General features: G+C 41.5%; 1 protein-coding gene across 1 annotated transcript in view; it reads left to right on the top strand.

The window, feature by feature from the left end:
• Positions 1-22,946, top strand: part of LOC121294611 (semaphorin-4F-like) — a 48,781-nt gene extending 25,835 nt beyond the window's left edge. The window contains exons 3-14 of the mRNA XM_041218501.1: positions 3,647-3,706; positions 6,992-7,090; positions 12,102-12,213; positions 13,970-14,089; positions 14,697-14,848; positions 17,919-18,100; positions 18,568-18,709; positions 19,591-19,816; positions 20,615-20,724; positions 21,217-21,374; positions 21,642-21,694; positions 22,064-22,946. Of these exons, the coding sequence (XP_041074435.1) occupies positions 3,647-3,706; positions 6,992-7,090; positions 12,102-12,213; positions 13,970-14,089; positions 14,697-14,848; positions 17,919-18,100; positions 18,568-18,709; positions 19,591-19,816; positions 20,615-20,724; positions 21,217-21,374; positions 21,642-21,694; positions 22,064-22,650 (2,001 nt within the window). The 3' untranslated portion in view covers positions 22,651-22,946. The remainder of the gene's footprint in view (positions 1-3,646; positions 3,707-6,991; positions 7,091-12,101; positions 12,214-13,969; positions 14,090-14,696; positions 14,849-17,918; positions 18,101-18,567; positions 18,710-19,590; positions 19,817-20,614; positions 20,725-21,216; positions 21,375-21,641; positions 21,695-22,063) is intronic.
• Positions 22,947-23,558: the final 612 nt, after the last annotated feature.

Below are 23,558 nucleotides of genomic sequence, written 5' to 3'. Positions count from 1 at the left end.
ACTGTGAATCTGTCTAGAACAAGCCGTCCTCAAAAACTGAGTATCCGGGTGAGAAGGGCACTAGTCAGGGAGGCCACCAAGAGTCCTGTGGCAACTCTAAAGGACTTCCACGGCTGAGCTGGGAGCTCTGTGCATATGACAACAATAGCCCCGGTGCTTCACAAAACTGGCAAAGAGTAGCAAAAAGAAAACCATTGTTTAAAAAAACTCACATCAAATCTCGGCTAGAGTTTACCAGAAGGCATGTGGGAGAATCCTAGACCAAGTGGAAGAAGATTCTATGGTCTGATGAGACCAAAATAGAGCTTTTTGGCCTCAAAACTAAGCGCTATGTTTGGCACAAGCCTAACACCACACATCATCCTGAGAACACCATCCCTACTGTGAAGCATGGTGGTGGCAGCATCATGCCATGAGGATGCTTCTCTGCGTCAAAATGGATGCAGCAAAGTACAGAGAAATCCTAGAGGAAAACCTGCTGAAGTCTGCAAGAAACCTGGGACTTGGGAGAAAATTCATCTTCCAGCAGGACAATGACCCCAAACATACAGCCAAAGCCACATTGGAGTGGCTTAAAAACAAAAAGGTCAATGTCCTGGAGTGGGCCAGTCTAAGCCCGGACTTCAATCCAATTAAGAATATGTGGAAAGAGTTCAAAATTGCTGTTCACCAAAGGTCCCAATCCAACTTGACAGAGCTTGAGCAATTTTGCAAAGAAGAATGGGCAAAAATTGCAGTGTCCAGATGCGGAAATCTGGTAGAGACTTATCGAAATAGACTCATGGCTGTAATTGCTGCCAAAGGTGCCTCTACCAAATATTGACTCAAGGAGGTGAATACTTATGCAATCAATTATTTTCTGTTTTGTATTTGTAATTAATTTAGAACAATTTGTAGATGTTATTTTTCACTTTGAAATTATGGACTTTTTTATGTTGATCAGTGGCAAAAACTCCTAATTAAATCCATTTTGATTCCATGTTGTAACACAATAAAATGTGGAAAAGTCCAAGGGGATGAATACTTTTGAGAGCCACTGTATACAGTGCCATGAAAAAATATTTGCCCCCTGTCTGATTTTCTGCATTTTTGCATATTTGACACTAAATTTTATCAGATCTTCAACCAAAATCTAATATTAGATAAAAGGAACCCTGAGTGAACAAATAACACAAAATGTCGATACTTATTTCATTTATTTATTAAAGAATGTTATGCAGCACCCAATGCCTCAGTGTGAAAAAGTAATCAACCCTTTAGACTCAGTAACTGGTTACACCACCTTTAGCAGCAATAACTGCAGCCAAACGCTTCCTGTAGTTATTGATCAGTCTCTCACAGCGCCGTGGAGGAGTTTTGGTCCACTCCTTCATGCAGAACTGCTTCAACTCAGTGACATTTGTGGGTTTTTGAGGATTAACTGCTTGTTTCAGGTCCTGCCACAACATCTCATGGGGTTTAGGTCCGGACTTTGACTAGGCCATTCCAAAATTTTAAATTTCTTATTCTTCAACCATTCTGATGTAGACTTGTTTGTTTGGGATCATTGTCTTGCTGCATGACCCAGCTGCGCTTCAGCTTCAGCTCACGGACGGGTGGCCTGACATTCTCCTGTAGAATTCATTGATACAGAGCAGAATTCATGGTTCCTTCAATGATGGCAAGTCGTCCAGCAAATGCAGCAAAGCATCCCCAAATCATGACACTACCACCACCATGCTTGACCGTGGGATGAGGTTCTTGCTGTGGAATCAGTGTTTTGGTTTTTGGCAGACATAATGGGGCCCATGTTGGCCAAAAAGTTCCACTTTTGACTCATCTGTCCATAGAACATGTTACAGAATTCTTGATGATCATCCAGGTGCTTTTTGGCAAAATTGAGACGAGCATTCATGTTCTTTTTAGTGACCAGTGGTTTCGCCTTGCTACTCTGCCATGAGTCCCATTTTTGCCCATTGTCTTTCTGATGGTGGAGTCATGAACACTGACCTTAGCCGAGGCGAAAGAGGTCTGCAGATCCCTGGATGTTGTTCTAGGGTTCTTTGGGACTTCCTGGACAATTTTATGCCTTGCTCTTGGAGAGCTTTTGGCAGGACAGTCACTCCTGGGAAGATTTACTAAAACCTCAAACTTTCTCCATTTGGACAATATGGCTTTGACTGTGGTTGGGTGGAGCCCCAGAGCCTTAGGTATGGCTTTGTAACCCTTTATAGACTGATAGGCATCAACAACTTTTTTCCCAGAGGTCTTCAGGAATATCTTTTAATCGTGGCAAGATGTGCCTCTAGAACCTGTGTGCTGACAACTTCACTGTGATGGCAAGGGTCAAAGTTAGTCAAATTTATATTGGGCAGGGCTGGCCCAAATCAGGCCTGATTGTTAACTAAAGTATTCAAATAGCTGACCCTAATTATTCCTTTAATTGGGTTGAGTTAACTGGGGGGGGGGGGGGGGGGGGGGCGCAATAACTTTTTCACACCTGAAAATTGCATGTTTGATTATCTTGCACACCAAACAAACCAAAGAAGCACCATTTTTGTGTCATTTTTTCTCTGACTCCCTCTATATACTACTACAACCCACAAAAAGATGTGACCAAATTCAGTGTGAAAAATGCAGAAAATCGGATGGGACAAGTGCTTTTTCACGGCAATATGTGTGTGTATGTGTATGTGTGTATATATAGATGTGTATATAATTTTTTTTTTTTTTTTTGAGAACAATACTGTTAACTTAGACTATTCCAAATGGCAGCCCATGGTAAGCATTTTGATAGGTGCACTTGAGTTTATCTGCTCAAGTTAGTGTGCTGTTCCTGCTCTAGTTATTTCAATTTTTGTGTTCCGAAGCACTTTCTAAAACGTGTGTGTCAGTGTATGTGTGCGTCTGTGTGTATCCCTTTCCCTGTTGTTGTTTGGGGTTGGATGCCAGTCCAAACAGCAACGTTGCATCCTGGCCGCGCTGCCTGGAGCTGCATTGGCGGCTGACCTTGCCTGTTAGTGTTGGTCCTTGAGTGAGCACTGAACAGGGCAGCTGTACGGAGATGTCAGTGTAAACAGACATGCCGGCCTCCTTCCCTTCCAGCCCCCCCTCCCCTTGCCTGCCACAAACTCTTCGCAGTAGTCCCTGCTTCCTGCCTTCAGAGAGACTTCCTGAGCAGAGCGTGCAGGGAGGCTGATAACATTGTTGCAGGGGTGGTTGAGGCCTGCAGAGGCAGGGGAAGAAAAGCACCTGCACTGGTTTAGAAACTGCACTCCTTGTTTATATGTTTGAATGTAAGGACAATGAACAAACAATGAGAGCCCATTTAATTCCCAGAACTTTGTCAAGTTAGTTCTTAAAGGATTCCAGTGATTCAGCCTCAGCAACATGACTAGATAGCCCGTTCCATACCATCGTCATTCTGTGTAAACATGTCTTGCTCAATAAAATATTTAGGGAGACTAAGATATTTTATGCCAGTACTGTACACATAGAGTACATGATAAATGTAGCTATTTATTTTTGAGAGAGAGAGAGAGAACCCTAAACACATTACTTATTTTCTTTGTGCCATGACTAAGGGATGAATGGGCTTGTTGGATTTCACAGAGATGAAGCAGGTCTCTCTCTATCCTCTCTCAGTCTCCTTCTACTTCCTTTTCAGATCTACTGGAACGTGTCAGACAGCAACCATGAGTCCTGCAAAAACAAGGGGAAGAGAGAGGTGAGCTGCACATACTGTACTCTGCTTAATTCAGGACAGCGATCTACACTCTGAGAATGACAGAGTCTAGAGGAGGGTCTCACTGGGGGTGAAACGCTTCATTGTGTAGCCACTGGGAACCCATCAGGTGGTTCTTCAAAGATGAAGAAATTTGGCTCATAGTTGATTTTGCCTTTTAACAAGACAGTCTATTATTATTAGTAATTCTATCTCACTACGCATCATACACAGTAGCTTATCTTGTTACCTGTGTATCTTTGTGCATATTGCATTGCTTCACTTTAGTGTATTTGACGGGCAGTGTTGTGTGATGCACTTATGTTACGGATTCTGGCCCCCGGCTCTTTTGCAGTGTTTAAGATGCTCGCTTGCCGTGTGCAGGGTTGTTGGTTGGCCCCCGGCCTCCACATTGGTACAAGATCTACAGGCAGTTCATTTTATTGGGTGTAGCAGCCTATTGTATTCTACAGCAAAGCAGGGCGGAACATTACATATAGCTCAAAGGGTAAATGCATCTGCTATCTATAATTATCTACGCCAGTTGATATCAAAAGCGTAATATTATTGAATGCATAGGGTTACACTCGCACATGGTGCATATGTCATACACTTCTTAATCTTGAGCATTCACTTTTCGTTCTGAATGTCAGTGTATCTATAAGAATAAAGAGCACTCAGGTCTTTACTATCTGAGGGTAGGGGACGTCGGGAGCGCCCCCAGAAATCTTTTACATGGTACGTACAACCGAACCACACCGACATCCTATCCCATGACGACTCTGCAACACCATGCTGTTAAGTGTTTCAGCAAATCGGAGAGCCTCATTTTTGTTCGTTCCTGAGTTTCACGGCACCTACACTGTCACATTAGAAAACTGCAATCGAATTGCATCACTGTTTTCTTTTTGTTTTAAATAAATAAACAGAGCGCTTCATTCGGGACAGAACAGCAACTACACTGACACAACAACAATAAGCTACAAATAAACCTATTTTAAACTAGGGGAACAACTAGCTCACAAATCTGTTATGCTGAGCATGGCGTATAAACATATAGATTTACTACAGTAGTTTGGAAGAACATGTGTGTTACCCGAATTGTTTTTATAGTTAATTTTTAGTTCTCGCAGAGACAATAACCTTTCAGTGTAATCATTCAAAAAGACAACATGCATAGTCTCCTCTCTGGTCTGGTTTGAGGTGAGCTCTGGAGGTCTCAGCTTGAGCGAGCAGGGCTTTTACCGGATAAGAGGTTTATATTTTTGAACATTCTGAGAACTGGCAGCAGTTTCTTAAATATAAGCTTCACTGGTTGAAACACATTTGCTGAATGGACACGTACAGTGTAGTTTGGTTCACTTTTTTTTTTTTTAATTCATTTCCGTTTCCAAAATCAGATTCAAATGGTTTAATTCTCTCTGATACCAGTTTATACAGGTGATTACACACCCTGCCTTGTACTCATCAATGCATGATATGGAATGCTCATTGCTGACGTAATGTAGGATTTAAGGATGACCGATGTCTGTGTATGGATGTAATATCAGCACAAGAAGACATATTTGCAGGCTGTGTGTCGCTATAATCCATACACAGAGACTCGCAATTCTAGAACTATTATATACTGCTTTATTGTTACAAAGGTAAAAAATCCAGCTATATTTCTTTTATACTTATACTCTGTTTAGTCCATTGTGATTTTCATTGAAAAAAGGAAAAACAGTGATGAAGAGAATACCGTTAAGTGGCTGAGGCAGCATGTTTATTCTGCCTGAACTAAAAAGCGACAGTGGTATCAGTTAATATTCTGAGGATCGTCCTTTAGACTTGCGTAAAACAGATGAGATCGGACATCCCCTGAATGAATGGCAATCTTCTCCTGGGCTTGCTTGTCTGTAATTTAAAGAGGGCAGATTTCAGGGTGGAACAGAAGATTCTTGGTTTGAAAGGCAGTTCAGCCACTGACCACTGACTGCCACGCAGCATCTGACTCTCAACAGGAGAAGGAGTGCGCGTCTTTTTCAGAAGTGGGCGAATCTAAAAACGATCGTCCCAGGAACTCAAGAACACAATACTGCTTTAGTATAAAACACTTGTCTGATGGCAGGAACATATGCCAGAATGATCTGGGGTAATAAATGCCTGTCTGGGTGCATTTTAAGGTGATGAGACAATTGGACAACTAGACAATTGACTTCCTCTGATACAGCATTGAGCTTAGGCTCTGAGAGTGATTATCCTGCTGGGTTGGGCGTGTTTTTGTACAGCAGCCAGGTCCATCAGAAGAAGCTTATTCTTTTACACAACAAGCAGCCTCCTTAGATTGTGCATCTTGCTAATTATTTGTTGAAATTAAGTGTGTGTGTGTGTTTGTGTGTATAGATATATAGACAGATAGAAAGCAATAGACAGATAAATAAATACACTGTATGCTAGTCATATAAACACTAAGAATTCTGCAACTTTTTTTCTTCAGTTCCCTTTTGACTATCTTTTGGTTGTCTCGGCTGCTGTGGCAACTTCAAAAACAGATGTGAATCATTCACACATGCTGTTGTGGAGGTCTGTGTGCAGCTGTGCACTGCACCATACTGTATATACCTTATTGTTGAATTGTTTGTGTCTCGTGCACCGCATGTACAAGATTACCTATCAACAAGGTTTCCCAATGCACTGTGTAAATACCACAGGATTTAAAACGATGAAATGAATAACGAGGAGTAAATGTGAGGACTGTCTTTTTATATAGTCACAACATTACAGGAGACGATCAACACCACATCTGACTATCCTCTTGGACTTCTTTTAAAGAAGTTTCTGCGAGGATGTTTACAAATAAAGCATTCAACATAACGCTGACAAAGTGCCACGCCAAGGAATAATAATTCAGCTAAAATCAAGTCAGTACAAGTCGTTCAAAAACATAGAGGAGAATACTAGTATAGTCAGGGCGATGCGTGAGGTAACATGGGAATTGGTGTTGGGTCTCCTGCTTTTTCTCCTCTATACAAGTCACCTAGACCCAGGGATAACAAGCAAGCTTGTGAAGTTGCAGCGGCTCAGGAAATATAAAAGGATTTATGCAGCATACAGTATTGAGCAGTTGCATGCTGGCCACAAATATGTAGGCTGCAGATATGAAAATGGTAGCACAAACATAGAAATAGAAACCAGTTTCTGCAATAGTGACTGCTGAGAGCGGTGCCATACTGAACCCATACAATGCTGCGGAAGATCAGTTTGTTGCTAGACATCATGGTTGTGTTTCTCTCTTTTTTTTTTCAGACGGAGTGTCACAATTACATCCGCTTGCTGCAGTTCCTCAATGAGACTCACATCTACGCTTGCGGGACATATGCCTTTGACCCCCATTGCGCGTACATCGTGAGTACCTTCATACGATTCTACTGCTTGAAGAGCGCATTAGTAATGTTGTGTTTTACACACTTCTGGATGTTTGGAAGTGTGCTGTGGCTACCGCTAATCAAGTTGGTAAATTGCTGAGGGTTTTTTTGTTTTGTTTTTGCGGTCTATGAAAGTAGAATACCCTTGAATTTGAAGCATCTCAGACCAGTACAGACATCTCCTCTGTGTGTTAAACTCTCTTGACTCTGCAGCTTGAGGGAGCAGGGTTATTATTGGATAAGAAGCTTTTATTTTTGAACATTCTGAGAACTGGCAACAGTGTGAAGATTCCCTCAGATGAAGCTGAAGTTTTTAAATCCGCAGAACTGTGACTTTACTGTCTCGCCGCCTCAAGTGTTTGCATGCTAGAGCTCAAAAATGTTTCTCAATGTCAAGAAATTTTTAAAAGTATGTTTCCTTTCCTGCTCATGTGCCCTACTCTTGATATCAGGTTTTCTTAAATATAATTCAATTATTTCCAGTGAAGGCTGTTCCTCTGTGTGATCGTGTTTTTTTTTTTGGACACTGGGTACCTTAATGTAGCTTTAAATGGATTACAGTAGAATTTCACTCATATTCAATCTCCCTTTACTACTTTCACCTGAAGAAGAGACCTTTGAGGTCTTTGAAAGCTTCTTCCATCTGTAACCCAGGTAGATTCCCTGGTGCTGAAAAATGAAATGAAATAAATAAATAAATAATCCAGCTGTGGTTTATCTCGGCAGCTTACAGTTTAGTCAGATCTTTGCAAAGTGTTTTATATATTTAATGAAGGAAATCCCATCCTGGATCCACGCAGCCAGGACATTGGCCTCTGTCTAACACAGAAAAGAGAGAGAGGATAGATGAGCATCCCAGATACAAAACAAGACCTCTTGCTAGGCAATGATCCTCATTACACTGCAGAGTGTCCTGTGAGGCGACGGCTTTCTGTGCCTGTAAGGCAGTTATACCACAGGAAGGTAGAGGACTCTCTGTGGTGTAAAAGGTGTATCCGTTTTTAAAGGTGAATGAAGTGACACCCTACTGCTATGACTGGAAATCCGCACTTGCATCCGCTGGAGTTAAGAAAGCTGTATTTCCAGAACAATTCTAAAGCTCTGCTCAGAGCAGCGTCCAATAAGATGAGTGGTGTGCATTGCCCTTGCAAATCGATGCACCAGCTCCAAACAGTCCTGCAGGTACACCACTGTTCCAAGTTGAGTGTGTGTTTCATTCTCTCTTGCTGTGTCAGGTCAGTCATACAAAGTGTGCAAGAGAAAGTACTTGATTGTAGGTAGCCACTGAACACTTAGGAACACATTAAGGTGGTGCACTGGTATCGGGTCTCTTTTGGATCCCATATCTTTATTGTCCTTGAAACCCGTTTTTTCACATGTCCTGTATCAGGTACACACTTGTGGATCTTTCAGCCATATTCAGACCAGGACCTTGTTCCTCCCAGTTCCTTGATTTCTTAATTGAAAACACAGAGGTTCAATTCAGCAATTTGAAAGCCTGCTTGGAACAGGACCCTGGACTGCTTACTTCAATTATTAAGCACATAGTTGGATCAAAGTCCTGGACTATAAGATTTAAAGTGGAGTATCACTGCCCTGTACTCTTGGGGCTCTATAACCTGAAAGCTACCTCCTATAATATCTGGTTCATTGATCTGTTTATTGAGATGTCTCGTGTTCCTCACTTTTTGTGTCCAGGGATGTTGACTAATTTTTATAGCAGGTTAGACTTCTGCTGTGTGCCGGTGAAGATTTTAATTGAATTGAGAGGTTCTTCTGATCCAAAGCATTTTAATTCAGGAGCCCATTTATTTATTGTATTTATTCATTCATTCATTGATATCTGCTTGTGCAGTTTGTTCAATGAGAAGTGGGTCGATTTGCTGAGCTGCTGGGTCGTGTTTTAAAGCTCCTCAGGGCTTCAGCCACAGCAGGGATGGTATTTAGACTCCTATTGCATAGCAATTTCACCCATTCCAGGTTTTACTGCGAGATTGATTAGCCCCAGTGTATGTAGGTAACAAGTTTAGGTGAGTCTTATTAAACGTTTTATTAAATGGTAAAACCAGGAATGGATCAAACTGATGTAGTATCGCTGGCAACCTTGCAGAAACACAGTCTGGCAGCAGAGTAAACATTTCCCTGGTGCTTATCCGATACTGCCGCTTGTATTTCTTGTTTCTGAACTGACTCACTTCCCCAGAGGTGCTTTGGAGGGAGCTGCACATTTTTCTTGCAGTGACGTCCCTGATATTAATTTGGTTGTACTGCTGGGAGTTGTGCATTTATTGGAAAAGAAGGGCAAGGAATGCCTAACCAGAACTATCTGGGGAAAAAAAGAGCAACCTTTTCAAAATAGTTTAGTTTTTCGTGTAAACCAGCCACAGGTGTCTCTAATTAAAGCAAGTTGCCTTGTTAGAGATATAAAAACTAAACAGGCTTGTGAACTTTCCAGACTGTGGGAATTAACACCTTTTGATTATTTAAAAATAATGAATACATTAATAAAAAAAAAAAGGATTTGACATTGTGGTTCTAGTCAAGACAGTAGTGATAATGGATTTGAAGCTTAGTGGTAACACCCCAGACCAGGAAGCTGACAGAGACACAGACAGATACTGCAGGGTAAAGCGCTGCTGCACGGATTTATTTTAAACAAAATATTTAAACAAAAACTATGATGACAGAGCAAAATAAAAGTGCGTACAAAAACAATCTCAGACACGTAAAAATAAACAATACCCATGTCAGGCTGGGCAGTCACCTTCACTGATCCTGTAATACTGTTGTGCTGGTCCTTCCAGCACAAGAAGCACTTGCTTGTTTTACTTTGTTTTAGTTTCTCTCACCTTCAACACCCACCTCATTCAGCCAGAGCTGCAGGTTTTTACACATGTGACCATCTCCAGGTTAGCAATAAATGTAATCAGTCTGGAGATGGTCTCATTCTGCATGTTTTTTTTTTTTTTTTTTTTTTAATATTTGTGTGGTTGACAGTCCATCTGTTAAAATAAATTCACTGCCAACCACGCATTTGCACGAGGTGTCTGACAGAGACAAGCTGTTACCATCGCCTCTGCCAAACCACATTTAAACTAAACAATAATAACAGTAAACCACCACCTCCAAATCACCCAATACAACCCAACACAATACATTTCTCAGCAGGGCCTTTCTGGCCTGCCACACCATGGTAAACTGTATCAATAAACAGGTTCAAATCTTTAGGTCTATTGTCAGTTATTATTTAAGTGACCCATCCTACAGCTGTATCAATTAAATAATGCAGGTCCTATCTGGATTGGACTGGAAGACTGAGCGTGACAGGAGCAAAGCCCTGTGCTGAAGAGCCAGTGCTACTCGTCCATGGGTGGTGCCACTGCTAAATTGCACAAACAGTAGTTTAACTGCTAACAAGTGTAATCACGCCTGATTTAAAAACAAAGCAACTGTTATTATTCTTATAATCATCGTATTGCCGATTGCAGGGTAAACTTCACTGATATTCCCGGCAGCTCTGTTTAATTCTGGCCGCAGGAGTGTGTTTTTGGTTCTGTTCTGTTTTGAATGACTAGTTCTCGTTTGTGGAGCTACTCGTATTGTATTGCAAGGCAGCTCTTTCCAGCTTCGTTAAGAACCTGAGCCACTACATATTTAGCGGCTGGCTGGTATTGACAATGGGTGGGCAGCCAAAGGGTTAAACTAACAAGCTTTTGAGCTATTACATGTTCTGAGTACACACACAAGGTTTTATCACCTGAAAACAAAGTAAGAAAAATAGGAATCTTAGAATCCAAATACAAGAAACATTGCCAAGGATATAAACATTAGAGGTTTTTTGGCAGCAGGATTTAAAAAACAAACAAATAGACAAACAAAAAAAAACACGCTCAGTAACTCTTAAAGACCCATGATTTATTCAAATCATTTAGCTGGCATAGGGAAATAGGTTTGTGCTAGCAAGGTAAAGCCAGGCATCAGTGTTGGCTTGTGTAATATGCTCAGTTCTGTGGAATTATCTGTGTCTCTTTCGTTGTCAACTGTGTGCCAATAAACAGTCCAATATTGGTTTCCAGACTGCCCATTTTGGGACTAGTGCATTCCAGGGCCAGGCACATTGATCACTAACGGATGAGGATTGAGCAATGGCTTTAATTCCCTAAAAGTCAAGGTCAAGAATAGCGGCTTCATTCAAAAGCACTTCAAGGCCCTGTATCATCTCTATATTTTGTTGGTTCAGTTTGCTAGCACGACCAAACATATATATTCTGAAGTTATAATACTTTTATTAGACCAACCGCTAACCTTATTAGCCACAGCTGGATTGTTTAAATGCATTTTACAACACAAAGGAAAGCCAGGATGGTGACAGACAGGTGATCAATGCAATCCAGGAGGATTTTGCAGTGCTGTTAAATTCTCCAATTAAAATCCAGTTTTGGCTTATCTAGGCATGGTATAGACCAATCAAATCAACCGTAAAGTTAAAGTTTCTGATAGTTTTAACTGTACCTCAATGGAAGGCGTAATAATGATGATGATGATGAAGATGGTGGTGATTAACCGCCACTTCGAAGGGAACTGTAAAGCCATAAATATTTGCAAGCCTTTTATTATGCATGTTTTGCATATAAAAAAACGCTAACATTTTTAGCACAAATATCTAATTCCACTAACCATACATACTTTGTATATTGCAATAGATTTCCAACATTTCTGGAGCAATATAGGTTTTATTGGTCGCAAATATTTATGGCTTTACAGTATCCAGCATGTTGTTTGTCTGGGGGGACAGTACCACAGTGGCTTTCCCCAATCTGTATTGCATCTCAGTGTAGTGATCGTTTTCTGATGGTTTTAAACTCTGCTTTAAGTGAAGGTGAAATAATTATGGACCGCCAGTCTGAAGTGTGTTGTGTTGTGTGTTCTATGTGTTCTGTGAAAAGGCTGCTGAGCGTTTATCTTTCTCTTGCTCTCTCTGTGTGTTGCAGAACCTGGCCAGTTTTACTCTGGACAGACTGGAGAATGGGGAGCTGAGGATGGAGAGCGGGAGGGGCAAGTGTCCCTTTGAGCCCAGCCAGCAGTACACTGCGATCGTTGCAGGTATGACAGCTGTAGTACAGTAACTTGTAATAGAGATACTGGTGCCAATTCAAGACGGAAGTAAAAGAAGCTCACATCAAAAGTGCCTTTTATTGTTTTCTCAGGCGCTGCAGTAATGACAAGCCGCACATAACTTGATTGAATAAAGAAAAAGACCATCAATCAGTCCCCTGAAAAGGGAACACAGAATCAAAACTTTAACAGACCCATTACTGTTGACACTCAAGTCACTCTTTCAATCAATTTCAAACCAGGACATATCCAACCATATCTGTTAGTGCTTAATTAGAACACCAGGTTAAACAGTTGAAGACCTGAGTGAGATATAATATATATATATATATTATATATATATATATATATATATATATATATATATAATATATATATATATATATAGTACTGTGCAAAAGTTTTAGGCAGGTGTGAAAAAATGCTGTAAAGTAAGAATGCTTTCAAAAATAGACATGTTAATAGATTATATTTATCAATTAACTAAATGCAAAGAGAGTGAACAGAAGAAAAATCTAAATCAAATCCATATTTGGTGTGACCACCCTTTGCCTTCAAAACAGCATCAATTCTTCTAGGTACACTTGCACAAAGTCAGGCTTTTTGTAGACATATAGTCAGGTGTGTCTTTACACAATTATACCAAATAGGTGGTAATTATCATCAATTCAATATGTAGGTTGAAACACAATCATTAACTGAAACAGAAACAGGTGCTCTGGACTGATGAGTCAAAATTTGAAATATTTGGCTGTAACAGAAGGCAGTTTGTTCGCTGAAGGGCTGGAGAGCGGTACATGAATGAGTGTCTGCAAGCAACAGTGAAGCATGGTGGAGGTTCCTTGCAAGTTTGGGGCTGCATTTCTACAAATGGAGTTGGAGATTTGGTCAGAATTAATGGTCTCCTTATTGCTGAGAAGTACAGGCAGATACTTATCCATCATGCAATACCATCAGGGAGGCATCTGATTGGCCCCAAATTTATTCTGCAGCATGACAACGACCCCAGACATACAGAGAAAGTCATTAAGAACTATCTTTAGCATAAAGAAGAACAAGGAGTCCTGGAAGTGATGGTATGGCCCCCACAGAGCCCTGATCTCAACAGCATTGAGTCTGTCTGGGATTACATGAAGAGAGAGAAGCAACTGAGGCTGCCTAAATCCACAGAAGAACTGTGGTTAGTTCTCCAAGGTGTTTGGGCCAACCTACCTGTCGAGTTCCTTCAAAAACTGTGTGCAAGTGTACCTTGAAGAATTGATGCTGTTTTGAAGGCAAAGGGTGGTCACACCAAATATGGATTTGATTTAGATTTTCCTTCTGTTCACTCACTTTGCATTTAGTTAATTGATAAATATAATCTATTAACATGTCTATTTTTGAAAGCATTCTTACTTTACAGCATTTTTTCACACTTGCCTAAAACTTTTGCACAGTACTATATATATAAGTAATGTCAATATGTAAAGGAAAAGGTACAGCAGGAATAAGAGGTTACTTAATCAGAGTAAACAATGTAATTACAGAAATTGGCTTGTTTGGTTTTGTCTCCTGTTTGCTAACTACGTTCATTATCAGATTCACTTCATTATATTTTATTGAATGTGATTTTCAATTCAGTTGCTTTAATGTAATATTTGAGGATATGCTGCCTTGTCTGTCCTGTGGATCTCGGAAAACTTTTTCTAAACGTTGCCCCCGCCCCCCATGTCCTTACGCTGTGTTGCTGTTCCGGTTTCCATAGACGGAGTTCTCTATACCGCCACAGTCAACAACTTCCTGGGCACAGAATCCCTCATCTACCGGGCAACAGGGAAGGAAGGGGAGCGTATCCGCACAGAGACCTCCTTGTCGTGGCTGAGCAGTAAGGGGCTTCACAGCTTCAATCACTTTTGTTGCAGTCTGAAAACTGGGGGGGCTGCGTTAGCCATGCAGCCCTGTCAGAAACTGAGGTTTTGTGTCTATAATGTAACTGCATTGTGTACTTCAGCAGTTGCAGTACTCTGCAGTGAGAGTAGCCTTTGCAATACACACCCACAGACACTTATGCCTTATAAGAGTTGACCAGAGTACATTTTCGCCAAAAAAAGTGATCTTTTTTTCAATGATTTATTTTTTCCAAGATTTTGCCATGGTTGTACAGTGTATATATCTGGGTGTATATTTATTGTTCTCCAGGCCTGCTTCCCCTGTAGTCCAGTGCAGAGCTGCTGCACCTCATTCCTCGGTTTCATTTGAAACTCCGCCTAGATCATCAGCTTGTGCTCTGCTCCCTACTTTAGACTTTCAATGCAAAACTTCACAATAAATGGAAAGGTGTAGTTTATTTTTAACAGGTAAAACTGATTCATGAATGTAAATGAAAGGTTATGTCCTTTGGGACTAAATAACACTGCAGATGTACAATGTCAGTCTGTTTGAGTTCTGGGGAGCTGATTTGAAAGCATTTTCATTCTCTTCCTACTGTTTAGAACCTGAGTTTGTGAGTTCCGCCTTTGTGCCCGAGAGCCAGGACAGCAGTGACGGGGATGATGACAAAATCTATTTCTTCTTCACTGAGTTGGCCAGTGAGTTTGAGTTCTATACCAAGGTCAAGGTCCCCAGAGTGGCACGTATTTGCAAGGTGAGCTCAAGGTGTCTGTTTGTTCCAGTAAATGTTAACCAGGGTGACATTTCACAGTGATGAGAGGAAAATATGTTAATGTCTCGTGACTGGGTGTGTGCGTGAGTGCGTTTGTGTGTCTTTGTCCATGCCTATGTACAAAGATGTAGTGATCAGCGTAGGCACTGCCTTTAGATTGCATTATGCTAAATTAGTTCCAGATCATTATGTGGGCCGATTACCACCTATACTAATAGAATGTTGATGATGTGTGTTTACTGAAAGTCACTTCATACCAAAGTTAATTAAAGATTGCTGTAAAAAACACAGCTTTGTTGTGTTGCATGTAAAATGAGATCTGAAACTAACACCATTGTGAGGGAAAGATTAGCAAACCCCCATCTTCTTCTTGCTAGTCATATTCTGATTTGCCTGTTTGACTCACTGAAAGACATACCGAAAGTAGGTTTCAAAGCGGGATGAAGCTTATGTTACAACAGAGACAACAAATAAACTAGACAGCCAACAATGCCAGGTTTCTGATGCAGAGGAATCACGTTGACAGTCTAATAAATAAATCTGTGAATTAATGAAACATGCCTGTTAATTGGTCGTTATTTATATTCAAGATGCCTTCTATAATGCCTACTTTCAATTCCGGCCCCCTGTCTGAAGAGCGAGTGCATTACTACAGCAGGGGTCCTGTCTCCAGAGCTCATCTCTCAGTGGTTCTGAATGATGACTGGAGAGGGCCTCCCTGGGGGCTGTCTTGTCTTGTCCTTGCGTGGAGCGGTGCTGTAATGTCTGCCACGGCTTTGTTTAGATTGCTGCTTGGCTCGGCTGCCTTGCGATGAAAGGATCTAAGGGGCATTTATTACTGTGTGTGAAGAAAAATTATCCAGAGAAACCTCAAAGATCCTCTGCATGTTTTGGGTGTAGATTGAAGGGTTACTCCAGGTGGTCGTGTAAGACTGTAATTTGTTTGTTCAGCATTGTGGAGCTGGCATTGTGGAGGAGTGTAGTACACGGGTTCAGTACCGCACACCATCAACAAACACCTTTAGGATAATCCCAGCAATTATCCCACATATATGCTCAGGATAGTCAGCACTATAGCCTATTTGCAAATATTCCTAAAGGCAAATATACTTAACATTATATAAATACTTTTTTTTTTTTTTTAATTATAACAAAATTAACAATTTTTGTAATAATAAATATAAAGTCTAATTTGAGTAAGTATATGTGTGTGTTACAAAAGGCACAAATAAATTACAAAAAGGCACAAATATATATTTCTAATGGATCTATTTCTAATTCCTATTTTATAAAGTGGACATTTTGTTTTTGCACATCAAATATTTGTATAGAGTTTGTTTTTGAATTCTTAAACATATAATAAATAGTTGCACAGTATAATGCAGTAATAAGACTAAGTATAATTAATTGAGTTTGATAATATCATTAAATATAATTACACTCAATGAATGACTTCTCTTCGCAGAATAATTCTTTTTGAACTATTGTAAAGCAGTTGCCACAACAGGACCGCAGAGTTGGGGTCAATTCCTGTTTTCAGTTCCAAGTTTAAAGTCAATTCCCAGTTCCAGTTCTTCAGTAGCTTGGCATGCGTTCCCTTCACCTCGTCATGAAGAACTCACAGAGCAGGCAGCCTCACTGAAGGGTTTAGTCCCAGCAAAGTGAACATCGACTGTGCCTGGCAGTGCACCGTGATTGTTGAATTACCGTATTACTTCAATTAGGTGCCGCGGTGTTTATTTTAAATTGATTAAAATGACTGCAGTGCTTAAGAGGGTGGCCTTTATACGAGGGTGACCTTTATTGATACTACGATTTTCAAACACTGCAATATTTTATTACATGATTTATGACATTTTTGAAGTATAGATGTTTTTCTGCACCAAAAATTACCTCAGAATATCAGTTTGATTTCTGTAAAAACTACAATATATCCTACTCGTTTTTTTTTGTTTGTTTATTTTTTCTCACTAACATGTTTGTTTGTAATATCTCTGCAAGAGAAACCACAACTAAATCTCATAGATAGTAAGCATGTTGTTTTTATTTGTATGGGATTGAGTACAGGAATTACAATTGAACTAAAAACAAAACAACACCACCACCTATAAGAACTTCAGAAGGACTGCTGTTCTGTACGTAGTTTATCTTGCATTTTCTTTCCAACAGTACTACCATAAAATAAAATGTGCTTAGTATGTGTGTGTACATTAGTTTGTAATTTACATGCTAGACTGAGGCGTTACATGACCATAGTCAGTGTTGTGGATTTAATTGTTTACTGGGTGTGGGTTTTTTTTTTTAAGTAGTGGGAGAAAAAAATCCCTTAATGTTTCTTTATTGATAGCGGCATTTATTCGAGGGTGGCCTCTATTATAAAGCTGATATATGACTGTGGCATCAATACGGGGCGTCTTTAATATGAGGGCAGCGCCAAATTGAAGTAATGCAGTATTTATAAACTTTCCTTTTCATCCGATTTTAGTGGTGCTTGATCTATTAACAAATAAATTTTGCAGCAGAGATGAGAGCTTGCTAGCATGTGTCAGTGTACAGCAGTTTAAAGGACCCCCCCCCCCCCCCCCCCCCACCATCATTAATCTTAACCACATGAAAATTAAAGAATGGGAGGGAGGACTCTTTTGGACTGTAGGACACTACTTACTTACTTTATCCAGGACATAGTTGATTTTTCAGAAATCATTAAAAAAAATTATAAATTAAAACCAACAAAAAAAAACAAAACATATACATTGAGCACTCCTTGCTGGAACTGACAAATACTGCAGACCCAGGTATGTCACTGTGGAAGCCTTCAAAAACAGTTCTATTACAGATGAAAATTTACAAACGATAAGAGGCACATGAATGCGCGTCCAGATTCCTAGTTGCAAGACTAAATTGATTAATTTCCCTCAACCTGTCATCTTCAGTGGAAATCACTCAAGTCAATTTCTGACCTGCAGAGTGCTTTGTAGATGCCATGTCCCTGGTAGCTAAGAGTGTCACTGGTGAGGCCAGGGCTCCACTTTTACCTGCTGTCTGTTTGCAGGGAGACATCGGGGGTCTGAAGACCCTACAGAAGCGCTGGACCACCTTCCTGAAGGCCCAGCTGGTGTGTGAGAACCCGCTGACTGGCGCCCGGTACAACATCCTGAGAGACGTGTTCACCCTGCAGAGGGAGCCGGGGAGCTGGGGCAGCACGCGATTCTACGGGCTCTTCACCTCACAGTGGTGAGACAGCAGACAGCGCTAGGCCAGGCCTCAGAGTATGGCTATAGGAGTTACAACTTGAACTCCGTGTGTACTAATAAACAGGGGTTCATTTGTGTCGGATTGCACCGGATCCACTGGATTATACACTTTGCAAATGATTTTTTTTTACACCCTAAATGGCGAAACGCCAAATATATGCAATGAAGTTTAGTAATTTATTTCATTTACCAAATTCAAGCTGTCAAAGTACTGTACTGCGACAGAATCAGAATGTCTTCATATTTGCAGTAATGAAGCTGCTTTGTTTAAATGCTGTCTTCAGTCTGTATAATTTTAACTGATGTCAAGTGGCCAATTTAACTGAAATCAAGTGGCCAATTTACATGGATTCCATGTAAATTCCACTAAGGGTAATGTTAAAAGCTGCGATGCATACGCAGTCTGTGCCCCCTCTCGTGTGATCACCCTGTGCTCTCTTCTCTCAGGGAGCATGACGAGGTGTCGGCGGTGTGTGCGTACAGCCTGCAGGAGGTGGGCCTGGCACTAGCAGGCTCCTACAAGGAGGTGAAGAGGGACTGCGAGAAACCAGCGTACCCAGAACCAAACCTCCACCCCCGTCCAGGAGCAGTAAGAACAGCCCCCTTCTCATTTCTTCTCCCTTCCAACATTTCTGGGGAACTGAAGTACTCCTGCAGTGTATTGGTGGTCATTAAAACAGCTGGATAGAAGCACTTTCACTAGTACCAAGTGTATAGGCTAATTACACACTTTTAACATTTTTTTTTTTTTTATAAGCAATTATTTTGCCATGTTCACTAGTTTGTTCCGACGCTGTTTTGTGTTTGCTAACATTTCTGTTTACCTTTTTGCAAGTAGTAGTTTCCCTTCAGTCAGAACTGGAGTGTGTCACAAAGCATCTTTGTCTGTGGATGGGAGATTTTAGGGTGGCTGATTTATAGATATTTAAGGCGACTCCCTATGGTGGCCCTGAAGTGCAAACCTGAAAAACAAATTAAAAAAACCTGAAAAACAAATTTAAAAACCTGCATGGAAAATGCAGTTTGGCCTGAAGATTGAATAATGAAAGCCTGTTGCTGAGGTAGTTTTGAATGTTGGAAATGTGGGTTTCTCTTAGATTTGCCCGATTTTCACTGGATATGTAGGGCTCTGGAGGGTTTTTCTTTATCAGGTACACACAGTGGAGAATTGCGGCGATGTGTTGCTGTTTGACAGCTCTCGCTGGGGTAGCACTCGATTGCTGGTATTGAGCGCACGTTTCCCATATCACACGGCCATGTGATATGGGAAATATAAAATGGATGAGCCCATTGGAAAAATTTCTCACTAGATAATATAAACTGATACGCCTGTGCTGTATGACGAGAGCAGCTGGCCCCTTTCTGGCATTGTGCCCCTCGTTTGGCTCCCTAGTAGGATTCACAATGACTTTTAGTTAAAGCGTTCCTTCTGTGTTTCTGTATCTTGACTGTGCATGGCTCCTTCCGCAGTGCATCACGTCCTCTCTCAAGGCAGAGGGATTCTCGAACTCGCTGAGCCTGCCAGACAAGGTGCTGACCTTTGTCAGAGACCATCCTCTGATGGAGCAACCTGTAGTGGCCAGCCCTCTGCTGGAGAAGATGGGAACCAAATACACCAAGATCGCGGTGAGCCTGGCCCCTCTGCACCTCCCCTCCTCAGAATTCGACAACACAGCCATCCTGCACCTGGGCACAGGTGAGACTGAGGGAGACTAATAAATACTTCTGTACATTTTCTGCATTAACTTGGCATTGCTTGTTTCACTTGTCATGCCAATAAAGATCATTTGAATTGAGAGCCCCTTGTCTGAAGAGCAAATGTATTACCCCAGGAGGGGTCCTTTCTCCAGAGGTGGTTCAGAATGATGACTGGAGAGGGCCTCCGGTGAAGCGATGCTATAATGCAGGGGTCTCTAGCCTGGTCTTGGAGAGCTACTGTGGTTGCTGGTTTTCGTTTCAACCAATCTGTTACTTCATTGAAACAATTATTGTCTTAATTATTCAAGAGTAACATGTGTTCCAGATCTTTAGCCACTGATGATGTAAAGACACCTAGAAAACCTGCTGGATAGGGGCTCTCCAGAACTAGGGTTGCTGTAATGTCTGCCACAGCTTTGTTTAGACTGGTGCTTAGCTCAGCTTCCTTGCAATGAAAAGATCTAACCCCCCTAGTCTGATATGACTGAAACCACTGGGCTATTTTAGTACTGTGTTCTGAATAAAAATAATCCAGAGTCGCACTGATAATTGAGAGGTGGGGCAGGAAAGACCTTGTGGTATTGGAGCAGTAGGGAGATTGGGGGGGGCGGGGGTTAGGAGAGAGGTTGAAACATGCTGTGCTTTGTGTAATGCATGGAGGCATTGGAGCAGTAGCATTGATTCTTCCAAACTCCATTGAATTTGGCATGTAAACTCTGGAAATGTTTCAAAGAATCAATTCCAGTATCCTTTGTGAATATAAAGACAGAACGTAAAAGGTGTGTGTGTGTTTCAGACCGAGGCGAGCTGCACAGGGCAGTGGAGGTGGGGGAGCGGGCAATGCTTATTGAGGAGACGGTGCTGTTCCCTTCAGAGGAGCCCATTCACAACATCCAGCTGGACCAGGTACAGCACACTGTGTTAGATGAGTCCTTCTTTTAGTATTGTTTGATTTAAAAAAAAATAATAATTGTACATTTCTTATTGTAAGAAAAAAAAGTTTTTAAATAATAAGAAACTTAGGTTACTATTGCAATCTAAAAAATGAATGGGCAGCTTACTCCTAGTTTTGGTGTGTAAAACCAAAACATCTACAGCACAATATAATGGGGCCCAGTTAAAATGTTGCTGATATTTTAAGGCAAGGTACGCCTTGGTTAGTAATGTATATCCCGTTAGAAAGAGCAGGCAGAGCTGCTACCCAGAAAACACAAACAATAAACCTTTGAGAAATAGTAGCAAGGACAAAAGTGGTTTGTTATCTTTAGACAGTGGACCAAAAATGCACAACACTCATCTCTGTCATCCTCTCTCTTGCACTCTTGCTCGCTCTCTCTCTCTCTCTCTCTCGCTCTCTCTCTCTCTCTTGCTCGCTCTCTCTCTCTTCTCTTGTTCCAGGACTACTTGTATGTGGGCTCTTCCAGCACCGTGGTGAAGCTGCCTCTAGCGAACTGTAGCCAGCACAGCAGCTGTCAGGACTGTGTCCTGGCCCGGGACCCTCTCTGTGGATGGGACACCAGTCAGTCTGCCTGTGTGCAGCCTGGAAAGAGCCAAGTGTAAGCACCTATAATAGAACACCTATTCTAAAGATTTACAACACTGTTTTTGCATGGTATTTTTGTAGTTTTACCATACTTTTCCCATGGTTATAATGTGCATTTACCATAGATTAACAATGCTTGACGTGTTTTTTTTTTCTTTTTTTTTTTTTTTTTTTTAATATGCTTCACAATGGTTGCCTATGCATTATTATACTTTGCTGTGTTTTTAATGTGGGGAAGTCTTATTGTTCTACTCATTTCGACCTTTTCATTTCTTATCAGGGTTCTCCAGGATGTGGAACATGGAGAGGCAATCAAGCTGTGTCCTGATACAGGTGAGTGAGGCTCGGATATCATACCAGCAATGAAGAGTTTACACTGCGTTGATATTTCAGACAAGCAGGGTTTGCATAACCACTGGATGTGCATTTGTTAGAAATGCTGAAATTCATGTATGTGCTTTGTCTTTGACGCGATATTATTTACAATTCTGGACTCCATGCATGTCTTATAATGAAATTATTGGGACCAGTCTGTATAGAGCTGTGAATGAACTGAACCAGTTTAACTACCTTCCAGGTCTTTTTATTATTTATCTTTTCATACCTGTATAACCTGAAGGACTTCCGTCCACTTGGGCCAGATTTGTGTTCCCGTGTTGAGCACGTTCTAACAAACTGAATCTGTGATTTTGCTCCCTGCAGGAAGGTGTGATCCAGAGCGGGTTGTCGTAAAGGCTTACCTGGGGTCCCGCATTGTGCTGCCCTGTGTGCCCCCCTCCTCCTGGTCCTACTGTGAGTGGATGCTCCCCAAGCACCTCCCTACAGTGAACCAGCACGCGGACAGGCTGGAGATCACCGTGTCGCAGAGCAGCCTGGGGGTGTACAGCTGCAGCTGTGTGGAGAACAACATCAGCTGTGACAGAGCCTCCTACACGCTGGAGATGGGCGACCCCACCAAGGAGCTCCTGTGCTCTGGCAGCAGGAATTACACTGTGATCATCTCCTCCTTCTGCCTCTTGCTGGGTGTGCTGCTGGGGGCAATGGGTTTCTGGGGCTTCAAAAAGTTCAGGGGCTCCAAACAAACGCAGATTGAGCAGCACTACGCAGAGACCCCCAACTCCCCAAGCAGTCCTAGCATCATGTCCGAGGGCATGCCGCTAACTGAGAAGAAGAATGGACTGAATGGGCACAATGCCTACGCCAACGTGAACGAAGTCTGCGACGATGCCCTCACCATCATGAAGCTCGGAGGGGCCCCTCTCGCCTTCTGTGATGAGAGCTCCATCTAGTGCTGGGGCAGTTCTTGATCCAGCTCTCTGTACTCTGTGCATAGATGCCTGTGTGTGTATTTGTGTCTGTTGCCATTGTTGCTGGGTCGCTATCCCAACCCCTCTTTGCTTCACTCCTCACATGCTGTGGATGTACTGCATCAATCACTTGCTGACCACCCCCAAAGTATTTTTGGCATTAGCTAAGCCATTTCATTTACAAGCAAAACCTGAAGCCCTAATCTCTTTTGTCTTTTTAAACTGTGAACATGCAGAACAGAGAATAAATTAGCTCTGCACTGCAGAGAATAAATTAACCTTTCTCTCTCAAACTGACTTCAAAGTGTATGGAATGCATTTAATGCCTGCTGACGCACCTTTTTATTCTTATTTAATTATTCTTTAAGCATTGAATAATTCTTCTTGTCCCAGAATTCTTGGGACACTTCTAGTTGAGTTTGAAGCTGATCGGCAGTCCTGCTGGATTTTTTTTTTTTTTTAAACTTTCCTCTGCACTGGGGATGGACTCCTGTTGAAACATTTGCAAGTGGAGTGTACAGTGTATACGGTGTGTGGCCTTGTACCCCAGGGTTTTATGAGCTGACTGCTCCAGAACTGGACAGCCTGGACCGCTGTGTCTTTGGAACTGGAATGCAGAAGCGCCTTGACTGACAGGACAGTGCTGAGAGGCACAATCTTTACAAAAACAAAGTGATTCAAAGTGAAACCTCTATTATCCTGACCCCAATGGGATCCAGGAGGTAATCAAGATTGTTCAGACAATTAAGTTGCAACTGTGAAACTTTTAAAAGGACATTCCATATCAAGAAACGATACGATAGAGCCCTTGTATGCAGTAATTGTAATGTTTTGAAAATATCAGGGATTGAGAGCTGAACAGTGAAGGGTTTTTGTATGGCAACAGGGCA

Source organism: Polyodon spathula, chromosome 2 (assembly GCF_017654505.1).
Source record: "Polyodon spathula isolate WHYD16114869_AA chromosome 2, ASM1765450v1, whole genome shotgun sequence".
NCBI classification, from domain to species: domain Eukaryota; kingdom Metazoa; phylum Chordata; class Actinopteri; order Acipenseriformes; family Polyodontidae; genus Polyodon; species Polyodon spathula.
This window is presented reverse-complemented; position numbering and strand designations above follow the sequence as displayed.